Source organism: Pan paniscus, chromosome 4 (genome assembly GCF_029289425.2).
Source record: "Pan paniscus chromosome 4, NHGRI_mPanPan1-v2.0_pri, whole genome shotgun sequence".
Taxonomy (NCBI): domain Eukaryota; kingdom Metazoa; phylum Chordata; class Mammalia; order Primates; family Hominidae; genus Pan; species Pan paniscus.
In genome coordinates, this window is record NC_073253.2 from 150,170,440 (window position 1) to 150,196,903 (window position 26,464).

Consider the following 26,464-nt stretch of genomic DNA (forward strand, 5'->3'; position numbering starts at 1 on the left):
ATAAGGCTTTGCCCATTTCTTTTGAGCCTCTAGGCATATTTGTATGCATTTGCTACTTGGAAGGGGAAATCAGCTTTAAACATAGTAGCAGACTATATTTCAAAAGGCTTTTGGAGTAACTTTGAAAGGGAATGTTAACTTTCCAACTAGTGTCCTGCAGGTGGCTGTTTTGATACTGGACTTGAATAGAGTGTTATGAGGTAAGAAAATTGCTTTTATTTCACTTAATTTTCTCTTGGGACCATGGGAAGTTAGAGTGGCTGCATGTTGTTTCATTACAGTATTTTAGGGTGTTCAGTGGTACTGTTTTTCCTTTCACTGTTGGCACAGGCCAGTGAGTCAAGAATTATATTTTCCTTTACTGTTTTAGCAGTAACTCGAAACTACAGGAGTTTATTAGATATACGAATCTAAAACTCCAAAAACCTTTAACTTTGAAAATTTTCTTTTGGTTAAGCAAAGCCTGTTTTTATTTCTTCTTCCAACAGTGCTTTATATTGTTTGGATATCTTGTTTAGGATTGATTTATTTTTCAGGGTAAATTCAATTACTGAGAGAGGAATTGAACCAATCTCAGCATTGCATTCTAAAATGAGGCAGTAGGTGGCACTCAACCTTTTATTAGCAGAAAATTGTTAGTTTCAAATTAGAGTGTTCAACACTGCTTCCCTCTCATTCATACACGTCTTCATTAAGAAGAAGTACTCTTTGTCTACAGCCCTAGTCCAACTTTTGCATGCAAAAGAAGAATCGAGGATGCTTGCTTGTTAATGCAGACTTCTGGGCCCCACCCCAATGATTCAATTCACTAGGTCTTATGGGGGGCTGGTTTCAGAAATCTATGTTTTAAACAAACACTTCCAGGTAATTCTGTTGTAGGGGACTACACTTTGAGAATACGGCTTTAGGAGAATGAAAAATGTAGTTTTATTGCCATGTTTTAAGATGGCATTAATAATAGTTACTGTTTACTGGGAACTTGTTAATTGCAAGCTCTGCGCTAGTATTTTACATAATTCTTCACAACATCCTGCAAATGTAGCTTTTGTTTTGCCACTTTACAAAGGAAGAAACCGAAGCAGACAGAATTCAAATAACTATCACAAGTCACACAGCATGTAAATATTGGGGCTATGATTTAAAGGTTTCTAAAGTACCTGGTTCTGCATACCTAATGAGTATACAGCTGGGTTTTTGTGTCTCTCCAGTTAACCTAATGCATGAGTAAAAAGACATCAGGGGTCAGTGGAATAAACCAAGGTGTAGGACAGATTCATTCTGGGTCCTAAGCTGTTGTAGCATGGAGTCATGGAAATAACACTGGAATATTAAAAGGTGACCTTCATTCTAGTCTGTGCATTCTCATTAGCCAGAAAGAAGACTGGATAGGTCTCTTCCCTTGCTGGCCTCCATTTCATTCATTTATGAAACAAGAGACTCAATGTTCTCTGTAGAAAACCTTTTTTAGAATCACTTGAAGAATTTGTTTAAAAATGCAAATTCCTGGGCTCTACTCTCAGACTAAGTGAATCAGAAGCTTTGGTGTGGGAGACCATGGAACCTGCAGTTTTAATAAATGCCCCAGTGATTTGCATGTTGGAGAATCACCACACCAGGTCACTGTGCTCTCATGTGGTGGGGATGCTCCACTATTGCTCTTGGAGTTGTGACTTCCTTGGGTGTGACTAAAGCCAGGTGGTGCCATGGACATCATGAATATAAATTATGTAAGTGAAGGCACTGCTTCAGTCAGGCTGTAAAAGCTATTTTGAAAGTGGTAAGGAAAAAGTAGGATTGTAATGAAGAAAATTTCCTTCCCAGGTTAAGCCTTCATTTGGAACTGCTTCCAGTACGTTACAAAAAGTAATAATAGCTAACCTGTGTCACTGACTGTACCTGATACTATTTTAAGCACTTTATATACATTATCTCAATGAATCTTTCCCATTGTGACATCCGGCTAGTTTTTGTGGCTAAGAGTGTACTTTCTAACATCCATGAACATTGTGGTCCCCACTTGAAGTTTCACTTTGCATGTTCAGTGATATGGTTTGGCTCTGTGTTCCCACCCAATCTTATCTCAAATTGTAATCCCCATGTGTCCAGGGAGGGACCTGTAATCCCCACCTAGTGACGGAGGGAGGTGATTGATGATGGGTGTGGTGTACCCCATGCTGTTCTCGTGATAGTGAGTGGGTTCTCATGAGATCTGATGGTTTTATAAGTGTTTGAAAGTTCCCTCTTCACTCGCTGTCTTACCTGCTGCCATGTAAAATGTGCCTACTTCACCCTCTGCCATGATTGTAAGTTTCCTGAGGCCTCCCCAGCCATGCAGAACTTTGACTCAATTAAATGTCTTTTCTTTATAAATTACCCAATCTTGGGTATTTCTTTATAGTGGTGTGAAAATGGACTAATACATTCAGAAGCCATTATCTGTTATTCTTTAATGGCAATCTCTGAATGCTTGTACTTTCCTTCTTTTCCAAAGAATTACTGTAGACCCAAATTTTCATCATTTGAGTGTAGCACATTCAGAAAGTACACCAATTGCAAGTATACAGCACAAATTATGATCAGCTGATGAACATGTACAAATAACCCCCATTAAGACAAGAAATAGAACATAAATAGCAACCCTGAAGCCCCTACCTGCACCCCCGGTCACTACCCCATCTCTCTTCTCAAAAAGTAATCCTGATAGATTAAAAAAAAAAAGGTCAGCTTTTGTTTTTTCAACTCTATGTAATTTATTGGGCAACTATTATATACGTGGTACTGAAGATACAGGCAGTGAACATAGTAAATATGACCCCTGCCTGAGGAACTCACTGATGGGAAAGACAACTGTACATCAGTCATTGAAAGTGTTTATTGTGGATTCAGAGGGACAGGGGGCTCTGAAAAATAGTTACTGCTTCTTTGGGAGTTTACTTAAAGAGATACAATCAGGAGAAAGGGTAAAAACAAATACATGGTTCAGTAAAAAGCTATGATATCAAATGTCAACTTAAGGGATTTTATTTTATTCTTACTATTTTAGAGACAGGGTCTTGATCTGTTGCCCAGGCTGGAGTGCAGTGACACGATCATGGCTCATTTTAGCCTCAGCCTCCCAGGCTCAGGTGATCCTCCCACCTCAGTCTCCCAAGTAGCTGGGAGAATAGGTGTGCACCACCACACATGGCTAGTTTTTGTATTTTTTGTAGAGATGGGGTTTTGCCATGTTGCCCTGGCTGGTCTCAAACTACTGGGCTCAAGTGATCCTCCCACCTCGGCCTCCCAAAGTGCTGGGATTATAGGTGTGAGCCACTGCACCCAGCCTATTACAAATACTTTGAATGAAAGCAAGGAAATATTGGTAGGTGAATTATACTTGTGCACTAAAATAAAATTTTTAAAAATATCCAATAGGGACTTGAATGATTATTTTCACATATGGCCCGAGGAGGCTCATACAAATTCTACTTTGGAAAGGAAGGAATGGCAATATTAATTTCAAAGTGCAATTTAAGGAAAAAGTTAAATGACCCTAAAAAGGTTGTTTACACATGCAGTCAATTTGAGAAAATGTACAAGTCTTCTGAAGAGCATTTGTAAATTGCATGTGTCCACGGTGGACCCCAATATAAGAAATACTGATTTAAATGGTTTATCTATTTGACTGTTTATCTAAATGGTCACAGTTCTTTACTCTTTTCATATATTGATGCTCTTTGCAATGTGACTTTGTATCTCCTCTTATTAAGAGGTGGAGTCTTTGAATCTGGGCTGGCTTTGTGACTTCTTTGGCCAACAGAAAGTAGCAGAAGTGACAGTTTTCCAGTTTTCAGTCTAGGCCTCAGAGGTCTTGTTTGCTTCCTCTTTTTTTCCTGGACATTTGCTTCTGCCATGTCAACAAACCCAAGCTAACCTGCTGGAGGACTAGAGACCACATGGAAGAGAGCAATGAATCACCCACTGAGAGCCAGCCAGCCAACTCCTAAACATGTGAGTGAGCCCAGCCCACATCAACAGAGCTGCCTACCCCATGAAAAACTGACTATAGAAGCATGAATGAGCCTAGTTGAGATGAGAAAACCCACTATAAACTGACGTACAGAGTCATGAACAATAATAACTGCTTATTGTTTAAGCCATTGAGATTTGAGGTAGTTTGTTACACAGTAATAGGTGTGATAAATATTTCAAACTTTGTACCCTACAGAAAATACCTATTCTTTTTAAATGGCTGTAAAAATTTATGAAATTGCTTCTAGGGTTATCATAAAGGAACCTTAATAGATTCTTTCAAATAGAAACTATATAAATAACTTTTTAAAATCATACTGCCTTAAAACTAGAAATTTGTTCCTTTTTAAAAAAAGTTTAAATATAATTCAAGCTACTTGATAATTGAACACTCCTAACTCTTGGTTCTTTGGGGGAAAAAGGATCATTAAAGTGGACATGACCTATGAATTCAATCAAATACAAATGAAAAAATTCGATGTGGGAAAAGGGCATCATACAGAGAAGATTAAGAATCCTATGTAGTTAAAAAAAAAAAAAAAGAATCCTTTGAGGAATGTGCTGTATCGTAGCCAACCTGGAAGTACATTTCTTAGAATCCTCTTCTCTGTAGGGTTGTGGGTTAGAATTGGCTGAAAGATGAGTAAGATCTGGGAGTTGGAAGTGATGCTCTCACAATCATTTTGGCATCCTGACACCTATTGTAGTGGTAACTCAGTCGAAGGCACCATGCTAAAGCAGCAAGCATCCCATTCCATCATCTTGTAAGACTAATGTAAGTAAAAATGAATTATTAAAAGAGTATTGGATCACTCAAATAATTTCTAAGTGGCCCAAGAACTAGATTTTAAAGCTACATAGCCAGGAACAATGCAATCAGATGACACAGGAAGAAAACCATACCTCCTCACAATAGGACGGTTCTAGTGGAAAGACTAGGATTCCATCATAGCTGCTCCTAAAGGGCCAGATACCTGTGTACTGTCTGGGTATAATAGAATCTGTAATCTCCTACTCTGTGACCACCTCCTCACATTGTTCTCTTCCATCTCTGAATCAGCATGGGCATAAATGACTGGCATATATCATATGAATGAACCTTAGTTGTAAGTACAGAAATGTGCTTTTTAGTTTTCTGGTTTCTAAAGCATGCCAATGTCCTCCAGTCAGAGACCACCACAAATACAACTCTAGTTGAACAAGTTGGGTTTATTACTTGTTGCAGCGAGGGAAAACACACCATGGGGAGCTATGGGGTGTCTCAATAAGAGGTGTTAGAACCTATTATAGGATTTGGGCATTGGTTGGGTGATTTGTGGAGGGGCTAAGAAGGCAGGTATTTTTTTCTAAATTGGATGCTGTTAGAAAGCAGGTGCAATTCTATGATTATCTCAAGTTTTATCAAGGAGGGCAAACGAGTGAAAAAAAAAGGGGGTAAGTGGTAAAGAGTTAACAGTTACTAATTTTGGCCACAAGAGAGGAATGTTTGCTATTTTGTGAGGGGCACAGTGAGCTTATTTTTTTCTGAGCTTCAGCAAAATGATGGTGTGGACTCGCCTTATTTCATTGAATCATGATCCCAGAGTAACTTTGTCTGGCTTTGATATTCTGTGACATGGTTTATGTCCAACAGAGGGCAGCATGGCCTAGCTGTGAGTGCCTGGCCAGCTTCTGAATGTCAAGGGCTGCTCTTTTCTTTTCTTTCTCAAATGCAAGAGAAGGGAATTGTTGAATAAGCTGATTTATTGTTTTTGCCACAGGTATCACCATACTTAAAGTGAAGCTCTGGTGTTTCCCGCTAAGTTCAGGTACAAGACAAGTATGCCGACTATCCATGGTCATTTAATATTTTCTGAAAGTTTAGCCAAAACAGTAAAACAAATGAAATAAGAGAAAAATCTTTGGAAAGGAGGAGGCAAATTATTATTTACATATAATTGCCTATCTAACAATCTAATGAAGTAAACAGAAAAAATATTTGAAGTAAGTAGAGTTCAATACACACACACACACACACACACACACACACACACACACACACACATTTAAGAGACAGGGGTCTCACTGTTTCTGTTGCCCAGGCTCAAGCTCTGGGGCTCAAACCCTTCACCTCAGCTTCCCAAGTAGCTAGGACTACAGGCACATGCCACTGTGCCCAGCTAAAGCTTATCTTTCAAAATCAACAAATCAAAAGAAAAGATAATTTTTAAAAAGTATTAAAAATAGAAACTAAAATATAAAATATCTAGGAACAAACTTACATAAGTAGGCAGGACCCATAGAAATAGAACTGTAAAACTTTATTGAGGGATTTGAAAGAAGACTGGAATAAATGATAGGGCATACCCATTCTTGAATGGCATAACTCAAGAATTCAACCACTTCAATTCTAATAAAAATGTCAAAAGCATTTTTTAAACTAGAGAATATAATTCTAAAGTCACCTGGGAAGCTTAATAAAGGGATGAAGAAATTTTGGAAGATTGAGGGGTGACTTACACTGCTAGAAAGAAAGGTTTATTATTAAAGCAGCATGATTCTTATGTAGCCTCCCAGACAGGCTCAAGTATATAGATTTGATATAGGATAAAGGTGGAATTGAAATATACTTACACTTCTGCTTAGGATATAGCTGCAAAGCTCATCACTCTCACCCTAACAATGAAAATGACAGGTAAATGACAAAATCATTATTTTTGTTGAGCCCGTAAGAAAGAATAGCTTCTGAGGCAACCAAGTAAGCTAATTCAAAAGAGAGACAAGTTCCTCCAAGGAGAGATGAGCTATGCAAACTGTCTTAACTGTCAGAGCACAAAAAGAGGGGCCACCACTTTTTAAGTGGATTAGAAATCAGGGAAATTGTTACATGCTGTCAAAATCCATGTGTGGATTAGTGGGCATTTGTTTTATTATTGTTCATGACACTGTGCTGCCTTCTATGTATATGATGTATTTTAAAGTAGGGAAAAAGTAAATTTGGGGTCCAAATGTAATTTCCTGCATTTTTACACACAGGGGAATTTAGCCACAGAGAGGCTGGGTCCATTGGTGAAGATCAATTACTCCCATTTCCCAGTTCAATTTTCCATTCCCTATCCAATGCTCTGCCAGCTAAAGCAGCCACATGATTTAGCATAAGTTAATAGACTCTGAACTTTTAAAATCAAGGCCAGTTTAAAAGAACTTAAGTTGCAGATATGAGATGTTTAATAAAAAATGAACACATATGGGTGAAATTTATCTGACTTGGGATGGAGAAAGCTTTTTATAAAGCAAAGGCAGAAGCCATAAAGAAAAAGATGAACATCTTAGGAGTATTAAGACATATATCTGAATGATAAGATTACAGGCAACCTTTAATTTTACTTTGTGTGTTTTTCTATATTTTTGATGTTTTCTAAGTGAAATATATATTAACTAGGCAATTAGAAAAAATAGTAAAATTAAAAATAAATATCACTTTGAGTACTGTGAGCAGAAGCAGGAATGGAAGAATGCAGCTAACTCAGGAGAAATATGTGTTTTTGGCAGCTATCATTACCTTGAGTTTTCACATAAAACCTTAAGTTTTATAGGTGGAGAGAAAAACCAGGGGAAAGCCCCTGATTAAGTGGCATTAAGTGGATGCTGGTGAAAATGTGACCACATTAGAATGTTGAAATATGATGAAATTGTGGCACAGGCCATCCTTGGATGTGCAGATTGTGACCTGAGCAGAACTGTCTTCTGACCCATCCCTGCTCATCACAGATATTAAGAGTCTGAAGAAAGCTTGGCACAGGCAGGATGTAGAGAACACAATAGGAAGTCTTGGTAAAGTCACAGAAGCAAGAGAAGCCCTTATACCCTCCACCCAGTGATTTCAAGTGGGAGAGAAAGAAAGAGAAGTCTCTTGGAGTTTATGCTTAAGCCTCACCTGACTTTATTACTTTGCTATGTGGCTGGTTTCTTTTCTTTCCCTTCTTTTCTCTTTCTCTCTCTGCCTCGCTCTGTTACCCAGGCTGGAGTGCAGTGGCGTGATCTCGGCTCACTGCAACCTCCGTCTCCCGGGTTCAAGTGATTCTCCTGCCTCAGCCTCCCAAGTAGCTGGGACTACAGGAGCGCACCACCACACCCATCTAATTTTTGGCCAGGCTGGTCTCAAACTCCTGACCTCAGGTGATCCACCCGCCTCAGCCTCCCAAAGTGCTGGGATTACAGGCATGAACCACTGCTCTTGGTCTAGTTATTTCTTTATATCGAAGTTCCCTGCTCTGATAAGATGGTGCAAAGTGAGAGTGTTAAATGTGGGTTTTCTCTTAATGACTTGTTTTCTCATAAGCCAACAGTGTTGATTGTCTGTGTTAATGGAGAGGATTTGCAAGCCCACAACTAAGTGAAAAATACAGACCTCTACATCCCTAACACCTTAGCTTGATTTTTACTCCCCTCTCTGCCCTCTTTTCTCGTATTTTTCTGCACTGTTAGAACCCTCCAGTGGCTTTCCACAGGTGTCAGGATAAAGTTTAAACTTCTTGTCTTACAGAGACCTGCTTTTCATTATAGCATCAATGCTCATTACCACATACTTCAACCATACCAAATGACCTATGAATACCTATGGCCTCTTATTTCATGTCTCTGGGCAGTTACAGTCTTGCTGATATTACCAAATGCCTACTATTGTGTCCGGAATTGGTTCCTTCCGGTGGATTCTTGGTCTCGCTGACTTCAAGAATGAAGCCGTGGACCCTAGCGGTGAGTGTTACCATTCTTAAAGATGGTGTGTCCGGAGTTTGTTCCTTCAGATGTGTCCAGAGTTTCTTCCTTGGTCTTGCTGACTTCAGGAATGAAGCAGACGACCTTTGCAGCAAGTGTTACAGCTCTTAAAGGTGGCGCAACCAGAGTTGCTCGCTCCTCCTGGTGGGTTCATGGTCTCGCTGACTTCAGGAGTGATGCCACAAACCTTAGCGGTGAGTGTTACAGCTCATAAAGGTGGTGTGGACCCAAAGACAGAGCAGCAGCAAGATTTATTATGAAGAACAGAAGAACAAACCTTCCACACCGTGGAAGGGGACCCAAGTGGGTTGTCGCGGCTGGCTCGGGTGGTCTGCTTTTATTCTCTTATTTGGCCCCGCCCACATCCTGCTGATTGGTCTATTTTACAGAGCGCTGATTGGTCCATTTTGCAGAGTGCTGATTGGTGCGTTTACAAACCTTTAGCTAGACACAGAGTGCTGATTGGTGTGTTTTTACAGAGTGCTGACTGGTGCGTTTACAAACCTTGTAGCTAGACACAGAGTGCTGATTGGTGCGTTTTTACAGAGTGCTGATTGGTGCGTTTTTACAGAGTGCTGACTGGTGCGTTTACAAACCTTTAGCTAGACACAGAGCACTGATTGGTGCATTTTTACAGAGTGCTGATTGATGCATTTACAAACCTTTAGCTAGATACAGAGTGCTGATTGGTGTGTTTACAAACCTTTAGCTAGACAAAAAAGTTCTCCAAGTCCCCACTCGACCCAGGAAGTCCAGCTGGCTTCACCTCTCACTATGTGCCCAGCACTCTGCTAAACGTATGCTCTTCCTCCTCATAACAATTCTTTCTTGTTGGCTTGAATACTTGAATATTGTTTCCATTTAACAAATGAGAAACCTAATGTTCAAAGAAATTAAATAATTTGTCTAAGGTCACACAGCTAGTAAGCAGCAGAGCCAGAATTTAAACCCAGGTTTGACTCCAAAGTCTGAATTCTTTTTCAAAGATTATGGTAAACTACACATCACATAAAATATACCATGTCAGCCACTTTAAAGTGTATAATTCTATGGCAGTAAGTACATTTACATTGTTTTGCAGCTGTCACCACCATCCATCTCCAGAACTTTTAAATCTTCCCCATCTGAAACTCTGTATCCATCAAACAATAACTCCTCATATCCCCTCCCAAGAACCCCTGGCCACCACCATTCTACTTCTGTCTCTGTGTATTTGACTACTGTAGGCACCTGTTATAAATGGAATTGTATAATATTTGTCCTTTTGTGACTGGCTTATTTCATTTGGTGTAATGTCTTCAAGATTCATCCATATTGTGGCATGTGTCAGAATTTCTTTTCTTTGAGGCAGTCTCCCTCTGTTACCCAGGCTGGAGTGCAGTGGCATGATCTCGGCTCACTGCAACCTCCGCCTCCCGGGTTCAAGCGATTCTCCTGCCTCAGCCTCGCGAGTAGCTGGGATTACAAGTACCCAACACCACGCCCAGCTAATTTTTGTATTTTTAGTAGAGACGGGGTTTCACCATGTTGGCCAGGCAGGTTTTGAACTCCTGACCTCAAGTGATGCGCCTGCCTCAGCCTCCCAAAGTCCTGGGATTATAGGTGTGAGCTACTGCACCCAGCCCAGAATTTCTTTTTTAAAGCTGAATAATATTCCATTATATTTATATACCACATTATCAATTCATCTGCCAATGGACACCTGGGCTGCTTCTCCCTTTTGGCTGTTGTGCATATTGCTGCTATGAACATGGGTGTGCAAATACCTCTTTGAGTCACTGCTTTCACTTCTTTTTAGTATTTACTCAGTAGTGGAATTGCTGAGTCATGTGATAATTCTGTGTTTAATTTTTTTGAGGAAACTCCATACTGTTCTCATGGTGGCTGCACCATTTAATATTCCCACTAGCAATGCACTAAGGTTCCATTTCCTCCACAATCTTGACAATGCTTTGTATTTATTTATATTTTAATACTAGCCATCCTAAAGGGTGTGAAGTGGTATTTCACTGTGGCTTTGACTTGCGTTTCCCTAGTGATTAGTGATGTTGAGCATCTTTTCACATGAAAGCCTAAATTCCTAGGCCGGGCATGGTTGCTCACGCCTGTAATCCTAGCACTTCAGGAGGCCAAGGGGGGTGGATCACGAGGTCAGGAGATTGAGGCCATCCTGGCCAACATGGTGAAACCCCGTCTCTACTAAAATAAAAAAAATTAGCTGGGCGTGGTGGCAGGCGCCTGTAGTCCCAGCTACTCAGAAGGCTGAGGCACGGGAATCGCTTGAGTTCGGGAGGTGGAGGTTGCAGTGAGCCGAGACTGCACCACTGCACTCGAGCCTGGTGACAGAGCAAGACTCTGTATCAAAAAAAAAAAAAAAAAAGCCTAAATTCCTAACCTCTGTTTATTTGGAAATTAATGAAATTTAATTTTTACCAAAGTAATAAATGTACTTAGTGATATGGTTTGGCTCTGTGTCGCCACCCAAATCTCATCTGGAATTGTACTCCCTTAATTCCCACGTGTTGTGGGAGGGACCTAGTGGGGGATAATTGAATCATGGGGGTGGTTTCCCCCATACTGTTCTTGTGGTAGTGAATAAGTCTTATGAGATCTGATGGTCTTATCAGGGGTTTCCACCTTTGCATCTTCCTCATTTTTCTCTTGCCACTGCCATGTAAGAAGTGCCTTTCACCTCCTGCAATGATTCTGAGGCCTCCCCAGCCATGTAGAACTGTAAGTCCAATTAAACCTCTTTTTTTTCCCCAGTCTTGGGTATGTCTTTGTCAGCTGTGTGAAAATGGACTAATACACGTAGTTAACAAAATCAGATACTACTAACATATTGATAGAGAAAAGTAGTAGCACCCATTTCCCACCCCACACTAGCACCTGGTGTCCGTAAGACTGAGGTCATGTGTCAGGTGCCATTCTTTATTATACTTATGCAGCTTTTCTTATAATAATGGAAAACAGCTATTTCCTACAGCCATACCACTATCAAAGAGAAAAATAAAAAGTTGCCTGTTTCAAGGAAATTGAAAAAGTGCATTTAAATAAAAATGATTTCTTTTGAGGCTGGGTGCAGTGGCTCACGCCTGTAATCCAAGCACTTTGGGAGGCCAAGGCAGGTGGATCATGTGAGGTCAGGAGTTGGAGATCAGACTGGCCAACATGGCAAAACCCTGTCTTTACTAAAAATACAAAAATTAGCTGGGTGTGGTGGCGCACCCCTGTAGTCCCAGCTACTTGGGAGGCAGAGGCGGGAGAATTGCTTGAACCCGGGGGGGCGGAGGTTGCAGTGAGCCGAGACCGTGCCACTGCACTCTAGCCTGGGTGACAGAGAGAGACTCCATCTGAAAAAAAAAAAAAAAAGATTTCTTTTGAAACAATTTCAAACTCATATGCAAGTTGTAGGAACAGTATATAGAACTTTGGCATACCCTTCATCTAGAGATGCCATTAAAGTTTTGCTAATAGTCCCAGTAACACTCCTGATGGCAAAGGATCCTATCCAAAGTTTCATCAGCAATGCAACCAGTTGTCCTTTTCTGTAGTTTCTTCCAACCTGGCATTGTTCCTCAGCCTTTTCCTGGCTTTCATGGCCTAGACATGGGTGAAGATTATAGACCAGTCATTTTGTAGAATCTTCCTCTATTTGGTCTTGTCCTGTTTCCTCCTAGTTAGACCTAGGGTGTGCATTTTGGCAAGAAAGTCACAGAGCTGTATTTTTTTCATTGCAACCCACTGGGTAGCACATGATGTGTATTTGGTTGCTGGTTTTTTCACTCGATTACTTATTAGGCTGGCATCTCCCAGGTGTCTCTACTGTAAAATTATTCTTTACTCTCTTTGTAATTAATAAGGATCTTGTGAGGAGAGACTTTGAGACTCTGTAGATATCTGTTTCCTCATCAACCTTTCACTGACTGGAGTTTTAGCATCCACTGATTTTTCTTGACTGAATTATTACTATGATGTTGCCAAATGTTGATTTTCTGTTATCATTCCTTCTTCATCTATTAGTTGTCTTTCTACTATGAAGAAAAGCTTTCTCCTCTCACGTATTTATTCATTTATTCTTATCAGTATGGATTCATGGGTGCTTTATTCAATGGATTGTAATCTGTTACTGTCATTATTTATTTTAATGCTCAGAATTTCCCATATTTGGCCAGTGGGCACCACTTCAAATTAGTTCCTGTGTCCTTTTTATGTTTCTCCATCATTGAGCACCACCTTACTTTATGACTTAAAAAGATGTTCCAGGCTCATCTTACTCATTCTCTGGAGTCAATGATTTGAAGAGAGCAGATTTATTTGTAGAAATAGGACTACGCCTAAATGTTTAAAATGCAAAAACAGAGTGTGTTATCCAGTCTGCTTCATGTTCATACGCTACCACCAAGTCACCCAGATTTGATATTTCACCCCTGCATTGCTGCCAGATTTGTTAGGTATCAACCCCAACAGAAGAGGTGTGCATTTTTATAGGCAATTAAATATTAACTGTGAACTTAACATTCATGAGGGGGAACACAGAAAGGAATGAACACTGATCTATGTTGCAGAATTGTTTGTTTTCCTCCTCTCAGATACTCAAGAGGCTGCCAGCATAGGAGCTCTGTCTAGAGAGAAAACAGTTTTTACATATTTCTCTTTAATGGTAATAGAAGCAAAACTACTGTTGTGAAAAGACACTGGGTTTAGACTACACCATATGGCCCTGAGAGGTGTTCATCACTATAGCCTCTAATGGCTGAACTCAAAATAGCCCATATTTCTGCATTGATGGAGAATTAGCTACTGACTGCCAGGAAACACCCATTGTAGCAGCTCTTCAGCCTTGTAATTTAAAATAATTACTAATTAAATGAAAATAAAATAGAGTCCATAATAACAATAATAATCACTGTAGCATTGGTCATTACCGAAGTATTGTTTGTAGGAGTGTTACCTAGGGGAACATCGCTTGCAGAAGGGTGGAAGAACTGTGGAAGGAGCTGGGGTTTATTATTACTGCTAGGTAGGGAATCAGGACCGCTCCAGAGTGCTTGGCAACCATAGTCCTAATTTGATATTCCATCTATATTGCCAATCTCATGTTGTTTCAAGGAATTTGTTCACTAATACAGAAGGCAGCATGCCATTAAAAACCAAGGAACAGGAACAGCTGTGTGGCACTCGCCAACAGATTTATATCATTGCAGGAAACAACTCAAGCAATTACCTTGTCTTTGACAAGCATCACTCTTATCCCCATCTCAGGAAAAGTGAGGCCCTTTTGCAAGAGGGCCTTTGAGTGTATATGACCAACACTAAGTGGTTATGACAGGACATATGGAATACTGTACATGGAGCCAGTTTCAGATAACTGTCCAGAGGCCTGTCTGTGTATCTAAGAAAGTAAAAGGTGGAGGCTACCTGGTTAAAGGAAGACTTTCAGTTTTTATTGTTTGGGTGACCTAAAATAACATGCATTTCTTTACATATTCATTCACCCAACAAATGTTTGAGTGCTACTATGCACCAGATATTGTTCTAGGTGCTGGGAATATTAACATAGACATGGTTGCCGACCTCAGGAATCTGAGAGTCCACTGGCTAGGGAGGAATATACAAATATAGACATGTAAAAAGTACCATGGAGGAAAAGAAGAGAGTGCTTGGGAGGATAGCAGGGGGACCCTTTCAGCAATGTGGCATCTGTGATGGGCTTTTTGAGGAAGTGCCATTTTTGCTGAGGCCTGAAGTCAGAGGAGAGATTAGCCAGGAAATCGAGTAGGGGAGAATGTTCCAGGCAAAGGCAGTGCCATGGGCAAAGGCCCCAAATGAAGATGAACCTAGTTCACTGGAGAAACTAAAGCAGAGTGTATGGAGAAGCACAGAAACACAGAGTGGGGGAGGGTGCGGCACAAGGTACGAATAGGTCAACCGACTTCCGGGACAGGTGGTCTTGGAGAGGAGTCCAGATTTCACTGTAAGTATAAAGGGAATCTTTGAAGCTGGGGAGTGGCAGTGCCTGGTTGATGTCTGTAAAAGTTCAGTCTGGTCTCTGGTAGACAATGGCCTGTGGGTAGTGGGGCCTGAGCTGATGCCAGAAACCAGGTAGGAGGTCATTTAAGAATTCAGGTTGGCCGGGCGCGGTGGCTCATGCCTGTAATCCCAGCACTTTGGGAGGCCAAGGCGGGTGGATGTGGGTGGATCACGAGGTCAGGCGTTCGAGACCAGCCCAGCCTGGTCAGCGTAGTGAAACCCCGTCTCTACTAAAAATACAAAAAATTAGCTCGGTGTGGTGGCGGGCGCCTGTAATCCCAGCTACTCGGGAGGCTAGGCAGGAGAATCACTTGAACCTGGGAGGTGGAGATTGTGGTGAGCTGAGATCGCACTATTGCACTCCAGCCTGGGCAACAAGAGCGAAACTCCGTCTCAAAAAAAAAAAAAAAGAATTCAGGTAAGAAACGACTGTCCCTTGGACCAGGGAGATGGTAGGGAATGACAGGAAGTAGACTGACTGGAAATTCATTTAGGCAGCAGCACTGACTGGGGGTGGTCAGGAGTGTGGCGGTTCCAGGGCAGGTTCCCAGGTCTCTGGCTTGAGCACAGGGTGAATGGATGTGCAGTATGCTGAGGTGGGAAGCATCAGAGGATGACTAGATCTGGATATTAAAATACCCAGATTCATTTACTGTGGTAAAATGAACATAACACAAAATTTACCATTTTAGGCCAGATGCAGTGGCTTACATCTGTAATCCCAGCACTTTGGGAGGCTGAGGCAGGAGGATCACTTAAGCCAGGAGTTCAAGACCAGCCTGAGTAACATAGTGAGACCCCCCCATATCTACCAAAAAAAAAAAAAAGGAAAGGAAAAAAAGAGCCTTGCCATTTTAACCATCTGTAAGTGTACAGTTCTACTGCATTTGTTGTGCATCCATCATTAACTGTCCATCTCCAGAACTTTACCATCTTTCCCAACTGAAACTCTGTACCCATTAAATAACTCCTTATTCCTCTTCTCTCCCTATCCCCTGGCAACCACATTCTACTTCCTGTTTCTATGAACTTGGATGCTTTAGATGCTCCCTATAAGTGGAATCATACATTATTTGTCATTTTATGACTGGCTTATTTCACTTAGCATAATGTTCTCAAGGTTATTCCTGGTTGTAGTATATTACAGGATTTCCTTCCTTTTAAAGGCTGTGTAATGTTTCATTGCATGTACATATCACAGTTTTCTTATTTATTCATCCATAAATGGACTTTCGATTGCTGCCACCACGTGGCTATTGTGAATAATGCTGCTATGAATACGGGTGTGTGAACATCTGTTCCATCCCCTGCTTCCACTTCTTTTGGGTATTTACCCAGAAGTAGGATTGCTGAATTATATGTAATTCTATGCTTAATTTTAAAATTTAATTTAAAAAAATTGACAAATAGGCTGGGCATGGTGGCTCACGCCTGTAATCCCAGCACTTTGGGAGGCCATGGCGGGCAGATCACAAGTTCAAGAGATCCAGGCCATCGTGGCCAACATGGTGAAACCCCGTCTGTACTAAAAACACAAAAGTTAGCTGGGCGTGGTGGCACACGCCTGTAGTCCCAGCTACTCGGGAGGCTGAGGCATAAGAATCGCTTGAACCTCAGAGGCGGAGGTTGCAGTGAGTCGAGATTGTGCCACTGCACTCCAGCCTGGTGACAGAGCAAGACTGCGTCTCAGAAAAAAAAATTGACAGATAATAATTGTATATACTTATGCAGCACAATGTGATGTTTTCTTATATGTGTACCTTATGGGATGATTAAATCAAGCTAATTTACACATCCATCATCTCACATACTTATTTTTGTGTGTATGTGTGGTATAAACATTTAAAACCCACTCACTTAGCAATTTAAAAATATGCATTGCATTATTATTGACTATAGTCACCATGGTGTGCAATAGATCTCAAAAACTTATTCTTTCTGTCAAGCTGAAACTTTGTACCCTTTGACCATCTATGCCTCTACATTTAATTTTTTGAGGAATCACCACACCATTTTCCACAGTGTTGTACCATTTTATATTCCCACTAGCAGTGCACAAGTGTTCTATTTTCTCCACCTTCTTGCCAACACTTAGAATTTTGTTTTTCTTTAATCATCATCCTAACGCATGTAAAGTGGTACCTCATTGTGATAAAACATTAACATTTTTAGATATTAAATTAGAGATGCCTGATAGTCACAGTTGGATATTTCAGCCAGGATTTAAGAAGAAAAGTCTTCTAGTCAGTTTGAATTCCATCAGTGAAGGTGTGCAGAGAACTCTTATGAATAACTCATCATGGCCAGCTCACGCCTGTAATCCCAACACTTTGGGAGGCTAAGGCTGACAGATCACTTGAGCCCAGGAGTTTGAGGATAGCCTGGGCAGCATGGCAAATCGTCATCTCTACAAAAAATATAAAAATTAGCCAGGCATGGTGGCATATGCCTGTAGTCCTAGCTACTCAAGAGGCTGAGGTGGGAGGATTGCTTGAGTCCAGAAGGTTGAGGCTGCAGTGAGCTGAGATGGCACCACTGCAGTCCAGCCTGGGTGACAGAGTGAGACCCTGTCTCTAAAATAAAATAAAAATAAATACCTAACTCATCATAGTGGACCTCCCATGTTTGTTCTTAAGACCTCCTACTCCTACCAGTGTGTCCACTATTTGAGGATGTGAACATTTGGGTATTTGAGTTCATTTCTGGCGAACAAATAGCATTTTGCACCAGGTTCTTGTCTTTCTAATCCATGTTGTTCTCACTCCTGTGGAAATTAATGAAGAATAATTAAATGTCAGATGCAAGTAAAAGTGGTGAAAAGCTTCAGAAAGTAAGAGTTTATTGTCTTTTTCTTGGTAGGTATAGCTAGCTGAATTCAAGTAGTTTTAATAATCTTTTAGAGTGAATGGAAAGCATTTTTGTTTGTTTTTCCTTTTTTTGTAACAAAGAAAATTCAGTTTTAAAGTGTTTTTCAATTTCTCTCTGAGCTTTCTTTCATTCTCTGATTTCTTTGCTTCTCAATGGTATAATATAAACCAATTTTCTGTTGTCTATTATTCATCAAAGCTGTCGATTTACCCTGAACAGAACGAAGAGAAGGATATTATTAAAATAAAACAATTTCCAATTGAGCTGCTAATAAATGCTGAAATGCATCTACATTTCTCCTATTGATTATCTCCTGCTGACAAAGGCAAACACAAGCTTGTATGGCAGGCTGCCCGTGGAAATGAAAGATTTAATTAGATGAAAACCGAATGAGCTGGAAGATCTACTGCACTCAGTCAACAAGCGATTGTTATTCATAATTGGCTGTTTAAAATGTCCCTGCTTATTGAGCCTTTTTCACTTAAAAAATTCCCTACAGTGCATTAAGATGAACGAAATCGTTAGTAAATTTTCCCCTGTGCATTTTACAAGCTCAGGGTTGTGGACTAGAATGAGCCCTGTCAGGCCATAAATCAGGTGTAATACAACATCTTGAAATTGGGAACTAGCAAGCAAAAGCAGGGAGACAGATTCCTCTCTATGTTGCCGTATGTCCAAGTGCTGAAGGTGGAAAAAGAGGTGCTAGTGGAAGAGAGGTAAGAAGACGCCCAGAAACTTAGGGAGTGGGATTCTTTAGAACTCACTAGCTCTGCAGGTGCCTGCATTTAAAATTTAGTGTCTGATAAATGCACTGATATTTAGTGAGGGGATTATATTACAAAGTCAGTATTCATTTCACCAGGAGGATTTCAGATACCTCTCAAGTTCCCTGCTCTTCAAGACACAGTGGGGAAAAGAAAGATGGATGGAATTGTTGCCTGTGGCAGCCACGTGCCATTTAGCCTATACAAATGTTCCTTCTTGGAATCCCAAGCAAGTCATGAACGTTTGAAGGCTTTGGTTTCCTCATTCACACAATGGGGATATCGACTGCACTGTTCTAATCCATTCGCTATGAGGATTAAATGAGATAATGTAGGTAAAGCTTTTAGCACAGTGACTGGGAACATATAAGCCCTAAATGACTGTCAGCTATTCACAATAATAATTCACCTTCCACATCTATAGGCTCTTGAGGAGAAGACAGTATTTCCTCTGTTTCTTATATTTCCGATAGCATCTTGCCCAATGCCTTACACTTCTGCTCACCATAAAAATTTTTGAATGAAAGCGAATGTCAATCTCTCAATCTTGAGGTTCTTAGAGATTCACATAGGAGTTGACAATTGTTCAACAAATACGTATTTAAAATCTGATTTTTAAATAAAATTTTAAGAGACAGGGTCTCACTTTATCACCCAGGCTGGAGTGCAGGGCCTCATCTTGACTTCTCGGGCTCAAGGGATCCTCCGGTCTCAGTCTCTCAAGCAGCTGGGACTAAAAGTGCATGTCAACATGCACAGCTAATTTTAAAAAATTGTTTCATTTTGTCTTTCTTATTACAAAAGAAGTGACAGCTGCTTCTTGGCAGAGACAGTGAAAACAGTGGTCAAGAGGGCAGATGTGTGGGAGCCAGACTGCCTGAATAAGCATTTCTTTTCTCCCCACCAATGGAACGATTGGATTGTAGAGGAATAAATAAATACACATACAACACTTAGAACAGTGCCTAGAACATAGCATGTGCTCAATAAATACTAACTAGCATTGAACAAAATACAACAAAAAACAAGAGATCACTCATTCTCAGGATCTTGAGATAACTGCTAAGAAACAGTTATTGAGACCATACTATGTGAGTGACAGAGTGCTAGGCATTGTGGGACATATATATTAATAGCCCACTGATTGAACTCTTAGTGATATCAGGCACTGTGCTCAGTGCTTTGCACATATTGTCTTATTTAATTCACACAACAATCCTACGAGGTAGGCATATTATTATCCCCTATTTTTGAGATGAGAAAACAGGACCAGAGAGGCTTGGTAACTTCTCCAAGGTCATACAGGTGGTAAATGATGGAGCTAAGATTCAAACACAGGTCTCTTTGATTCCAGAGTTAACCTTTATGCACATCCCTAGAAGCCTGATACTAAGTTAAGATGAGGCAGCCCAGGTGAATGAGACAAACATGACCTAAGTGAGGTGGGAGAGCCGGCAGAGGACAAAAAATCAGACAATTGTAATACATTTGCTCCATGCTATAACTGTGACTGTTATAATTAGGCCTCAGACACTTTCTTAACACAGTGATTTGGACATTTGAACAAAGTTGGCACATGAGATGAAACCCTTCTGCCATTCCTAGCACAAGCTTTGTATTAAATACAGACTTAAGAAACTCAGAGGGATTCTTCTGAAAAACCTTTATGGAGTTCCTAATGACCAGGTCTGATTCTTCATGTCATATTACACTGCATTTATGTGGCATCAGAATCTTGAGGCTAGATTTTTTTTTTTTTTTTTTTTGAGACAGAGTTTTGCTCTTGTTGCCTACGCTGGAGTGCAGTGGCATGATCTCGTCTCACCACAACTTCTGTCTCCCAGGTTCAAGCGATTCTCCTGCCTCAGCTTCCTGAGTAGTTGGGATTACAGGCATGCACCAGCATGCCCAGCTAATTTTGTATTTTTAGTAGAGATAGGGTTTCTCCATGTTGGTCAGGCTGGTCTTGAACTCCCGACCCTAGGTGATCCGCCTGCCTTGGCCTCCCAAAGTGCTGGGATCACAGGCATGAGCCACCGTGCCCAGCCCGAGGCTAGATGTTTTTTAATATCTGGCCCCCTTTAGTCACCACTCCCATATAAAAACACTATTATGTTAGTTCTTGTTTCTCAAGTGTAATCTTGAATCAAGTGGAACAGATAAACAACGTCAATGAAAATATCTTCTGCAGACACTGGCAGGATTTATCCTTTTGGAAATGAGATAAAAGATGCATAAATGTTTAATTTTACTTTTGATGTTAATGTAACCATTGAGCACACTTGGTCCCCAAGCAAATTAATTGCTACAAAATGATAATAAATAGCACACAGTCTGTATTGAACTGTTGTCTGTTGGATTAGCCACCCCTCCGCATGGTCTCATGGAAGAAGCTGACCTCTGTACCCAAGTTTGATGAGCAGCTGTGCTGCATTAAGCACATTGGAAGGCTCCTTGGAAAACCTGGGGTCCTGATCCTCTAGGTTCAGGTTGGTTCTTGGCATGTTGTGGAGTGAAAGTTGTTTGTGCAGTGAAGGTTCCCTCTCCCTTGGGGAGGATGTGCAAGGCGTGACTCAGAAGTCCCAGTGTAAGCCTGGCCAACATGGTGAAATGCCGCTCTACAAAAAATACAAAAATTAGCTGGGCGTGGTTGTGTGTGCCTGTAGTCCCAGCTACCTGGAGGCCGAGGTGGAAGGATCAATTGAGTCTGGAAGGTTGAGGCTGCAGTGAGCTGTGATCACACCACAGCACTCCAGCCTGGGTGACAGACCCAGACTCTGTCTCAAAAAAAAAAAAAAAAAAAAAAAGTCCCAATGTTGAGGCTAGCTTTCCCAATCCCTAGCTGTGTGATATTTAAAAGTCAAAGCCTCTCTGAGCTTTACTTGGTTTATCTGCAAAACAAAGTTGTGGCTAATAATTATATATATATATATATTTTTTTTTTTTGTAATTTGTATTTTTAATTGTGGTAAAATACTTATAAGCTAAAATGTGTCATCTTCACCAATTTTAAGTTCACAGTTCAGTAGGCTAACAATTGTATTTAAGTATAATTTTAACTGTACCAATATTACCCCCGCTAGCCTGGCAGAATCATGGTGAGGGTCAACTGAGAAGGATGTGAAAATGCTTTGTAAGATAAAATGTCCTTTGCAGATATCAGTTGCTATGGTGGGCATGACCCCATCCTCTTTCTGTTTCCCCCTCTGGGGCTTGGACTTCAGATCCCTTCAGTTCTAAGATTCTGTGGAAATGTTACTTCTTACCTGGTAGAGATTTCCATCTCAATAAGGAGTCAGGCTTTACACCAAAAGCCTGGAGTTTTCTCTAGGGAATCAGCATAATCATACACATAGTAGTTTGGTTACTTTTCTTGTCACCCTATGGAGGAAGCCATTGGTAAAGTCTTTCTGGCTTGTTGGTGATCCTGGTGTATCTCCATAGCCATATCTATTTATTTATTCAAAAATATTTATCCAGTCCCTTCTAATTGCTAGGTCCTGTTTGAGGTCCTGGGAGCACAGCCTTGAACAAAAGAGACAAACTCCCTGCCCTCATGGAGCTTACCTTTCCTTGGGGAAGGCAGGCAACAAAGTAGATATAAAATATCAAGTAGGAAGTTCAGCTTGCAACTGAAATCCTTTAGCCTCACTCTGGTGCTTTGAAACAAATGGAGCTTTCAGGAGCTGCTGATAAAGGATGGGGATGCTGGCTGGGAGGCTGAGGCGGGAGGATTGCTTGAGGCTAGAAGTTGGGGACCAGCCTGGACAACATAGTAAGACCCCTTCTTTACAAAAAATTAAAAAAATTAGCTGGGTGTGGTGGTGCACGTTTGTAGTCCCAGCTACTCAGGAGGCTGAAGTGGGAGGATTGTTTGAACCCAGGAGGTGGAGGCTGCAATCAGCTACGATTGTGCCATTGTACTCCAGCCTGGGCGACAGAGTGAGACCCTGTCTCAAAAAAAAAAAAAAAAAAAAAAAAAAAGATGTCGAATTCTTTTAAAACAGGGCTGTGAAATTTGGTAAAGAGGGGACAACCCTGTTAAAAAGAAGAGGAGATAAACATTTCTTGAGGCTTTCTCGTGTACCAGGCACCCAAATTACCATAATTCATGTATAATTTTGCATTCATTTGGATATTGGTCTAGCTGCTTTAATATAGAACAAAATAATAGAGGCTTTAATGAGGCAGAAGTTAATTTTTCTCTCAGATATACAAGTTTGGGCTAGTGGGTGGTTCTGTAGAGCAGAGCAGCAATATTTCCCAAGGTTATTCTAGAGCCTGGGCTCCTTGTATTCAGCTGCTGTACTGTGTATGTCCCAGAGTGCTGCTGCAGTGGATAGGGTCAAAAATGATGCACACCACCCTGATAATTGTGTTGCAGCCAGCAGGAAGAGCAACGGGAAGTGAGGGCATGCCCCCTAGTCTTAAGGGTGTGGCCTCAGAGTTACAGACATTATTTTCTCTTATATTTCATTAGCCATAGGGTTGTCAGATTTGGCATATAAAAATGCAGTACGCCCAGTTAAATTTGAATTTCAATAACTATGCTTTTTTGTCCAAATGGGGCATATTTATACTAAAAAATTATTGGACCAGGCACGGTGGCTCCCAGCACTTTGGGAGGCCGAGGTGGGTGGATCACTTGAGGTCAGGAGTTCGAGACTAGCCTGGCCGACATGGTGAAACCCCATCTCTACTAAAAATACAAAAATGGGCTGGGTGTGGTGGCACGGGCCTGTAATCCCAGCTACTCGGGAGGCTGAGGCAGGAGAATGGCATGAACCCAGGAGGCGGAGCTTGCAGTGAGCCGAGATCATGCTACTGCACTCCAGCCTGGGTGACAGAGCAAGACTCAGTCACACACACACACACACACACACACACACACAGAGTATTGGACTTTTAATTTGGGACATACTCGTACTAAAAGATTATTAGTTGTTTATCTGAAATTCAAATTTAACCCTGCATCCTGTATTTTATTTGGTAATGCTAATTGGCCAGAACCTGGTCACATGGACACACCCAGCTGCAAGAAAGCTTGGGAAATGTTGTCTTTAGCTGGGTGGCAATGTGTCCAACTACAGCTTGGGGGTTTTTAATTACTGAAAGGCAGCAGGGGAGAATGGATATGGGGGATGTGGTGGGATTAAGGATGGATATAAGTAGGTACTAGCATCATCCTCATCTTGCAGATGAGGGAGACAGAGTCCGGACTGGAATCTAGGTCTGTGTCACTTCACTGCTCTGCCAGGAGGTGGCGAGGAAGGCAGCTTTGAGAGATGGCGGGAATTACTCAGCCAGCCCTTGATTCTGACATTGTGGCAGGAGCAAGAGGAAGAAGAACCGAGGCTGAAGAGGACCACTTTCTCCACTTCCTCCTGCACTCTTCCTAAGCACTCAATTCTGTCTGAGACTTTAGATCTAAGATAGTCTTATTTGTTATTGGCTTCAGTAGAATAAAATCTTATCTCTTCCACCATGAAAAAAATAAAAGGAGTACATGCTTATGGAAGTTGGTAGCTGTGATACCAATAGAAGTGTAAACTCTATGGCTAGCCACAGTGGCTCACGCCTGTAATCCCAGTACTTTGGGAGGCCAAGATGGGCAGATCACTTGAGGTCAGGAGTTGGAGACCAGCCTGGCCAACATGGCAAAACCCCCATCTCTACTAAAAATACAAAAATTTAGCCGGGCATGGTGGCACACACCTGTAATCCCAGCTACTTGGGAGGCTGAGGCAGAATAATCGCTTGAATCCGGGAGACAGAGGTTGCAGTGAGCCGAGATTGCACCATTGCACTGCAGCCTGGGTGACAGAGGGAGACTGTCTAAGAAAAAAAAAAAAAAGAAGTGTAAACTCTAGGAAGAGGAAAGTGACTTTTACTCTTTGTGATCCTCAGGCCCTGGGTTGTAAAGGAAACAGGCTTTGGAATCATGAGGGATTCATACCTGGTTCTGAATCTATTTACCAGCTGAGCCTTGTTTTTTTGTAGCTGCAAAGTGGGACCATAGCACAGCTGCTCCACATAATTGCTGAAAGCATTAAAAGCGAAAATGTAGGCTGGGCGCGGTGGCTCACGCCTGTAATCCCAGCACTTTGGGAGGCCGAGGTGGGTGGATCATGAGGTCAGGAGATCGAGACCATCCTGGCTAACATGGTGAAACCCCGTCTCTACTAAAAATACAAAAAATTAGCCGGGCGTGGTGGTGGGCACCTGTAGTCCTAGCTACTCCAGAGGCTGAGGCAGGAGAATGGCGTGAACCTGGGAGGCAGAGCTTGAAGTGAGCCGAGATCATGCCACTGCACTCCAGCCTGGGCGACAGAGCGAAACTCCGTCTCAAAATAAATAAATAAATAAATAAAATAAAAGCGAAAACGTGCTTGAATCTAGAAGCCTCCAATAAGTGCGATTCATTTCCCTTTCTTCTGCACAAACAAGGCAGCCGTGGTCAAGCGGCTGCCTCTTCCACTCTGCACCTGCAATATCATTTTGAGCAGCTCTGAAATTTTCCCCTACCTTCTCCAAGCATAAGGGAAAAAATTCATAGATAGGAATATGATAAATCAGGTTCAATACTCATTGCCATGGCTACTACATAAAGTACTGGAATCAGTTTCAAAAAAAGAGATAATTTATTATAAAGGTGTATACATTTCAGAGCTCCGATGCTGAGGGTGAAGGCCAATGGGGGAGATAGTTCAATTATGCGCCTGTCCACTGAGGACCCTGTGCTCAGGTAAAAGTTGCTTTTTGGACTGCTGACCTCCAATCAAAATCAGTCACATTTTTGACCCTCTTGACTCTGTCAAGCCAAGAGGATAAACATTGAATCACTGAGGTTTCCTCATCATCTGCTCAGGAGAAGACATACTCCCTAGCTCATTGATTGGGTAGGTTTTGTTTAGAGTGGATGTGAGGTGGGTATAGGCAGAAAATTGGCCTGTCAAGGAGAGAATAGCCAAGAGGCAGCACAATAGCAAAGAGGGAAGTCAGGGTAGGCATCAAAAGGTGAATTATCTCCAGCCTGTGCTTTGGGAATTGGTCCCCTATCTATAAAATGAGTAGCTATCACTTATGTGCCTATGAGAAATCTCCTGGAGGAGCCTCCATTTATATGTAATATCCAGAAGAGGTAAATCCGTAGAGACAGAAAGCAGCTTAGTGGTTTCGAGAAGCTGGGGAGAAGGGGCAATGGGGAGTGATGACCTGATGGGGCTCCCTTTAAGGGTGATGAAAAGGTTTTGGAACTAGATAGAGGTGGTGGTTGCACAGCACTGTGAGTGAACTAAATGCCACTAAGTTGTACCATTTAAAATGGTGAAATTTATGTTATGTGAATTTTATCTCAAAAAATAGAAACTAAAAATAAACAAAACCCTCTCTCAGATCCCTTTCAACCACATTGATGCTGTCAAGGCAGCCTCTGGAAAGATAAAGATAGTGGCTGGGCTCTGACCCCAGTGCAATGCCCATGGCTAAGTGTTGTGGGGATGGGGGTAGTCCTCACTCTCTCTGACCTGTTCCTCTTCTTACCCCTCACAGAAGAACCTGCAGGGCTGCGTGCACCAATGCCAAGTGGTTAAGAGTATGGGTTTTCTGGGGATCTTACCCTAATTGTGAATCCTGACCAGGCCACTGTTGATGTTGTGAATCTGGATGTTACAGAACCTCTCTGAGCCTCAATTTCCTCACTTGTTAAATGGGGATGAGAATATCATGCTTTTGTTAGCGTGAACTAAGTATGTAAAGCATTTAACACAATGCAGGGAGTATTACTACCATTCAATAAATGGTAGTGGCTATTATAAATAATAATTCTGTTATCTGTTGTATCTGCCTGAGCATAGTATTGATTGCCAAGATCCAGAGGTAGCAAGAAGTTTTGTCTTCAGCTAAATCCTTTAAAAACAATCCCAAACCCCAACAGCCTATTGCGGGGTGGGAGGAGTAGAGACTTGGCAACAATCGAAGATATTATTATTGTCTTAGTTTTTTTGTTTTGAAAAGATCTAATAAATAGC

At 41.4% G+C, this 26,464-nt stretch overlaps 1 protein-coding gene across 2 annotated transcripts in view; it reads left to right on the forward strand.

Moving 5' to 3' along the window:
* Window positions 1-75: 75 nt before the first annotated feature.
* KIF4B (kinesin family member 4B) overlaps window positions 76-26,464 on the forward strand; it is a 52,487-nt gene continuing 26,098 nt past the window's right edge. Inside the window, exons 1-3 of one of the 2 annotated variants that reach the window (XM_055112824.2) lie at window positions 76-5,117; window positions 5,772-5,819; window positions 8,640-8,748. In XM_055112824.2, coding sequence (XP_054968799.1) covers window positions 8,728-8,748 — 21 coding nt within the window. In that variant the 5' untranslated portion in view covers window positions 76-5,117; window positions 5,772-5,819; window positions 8,640-8,727. The remainder of the gene's footprint in view (window positions 5,118-5,771; window positions 5,820-8,639; window positions 8,749-26,464) is intronic. The other variant, XM_055112825.2, reaches the window with a different exon arrangement.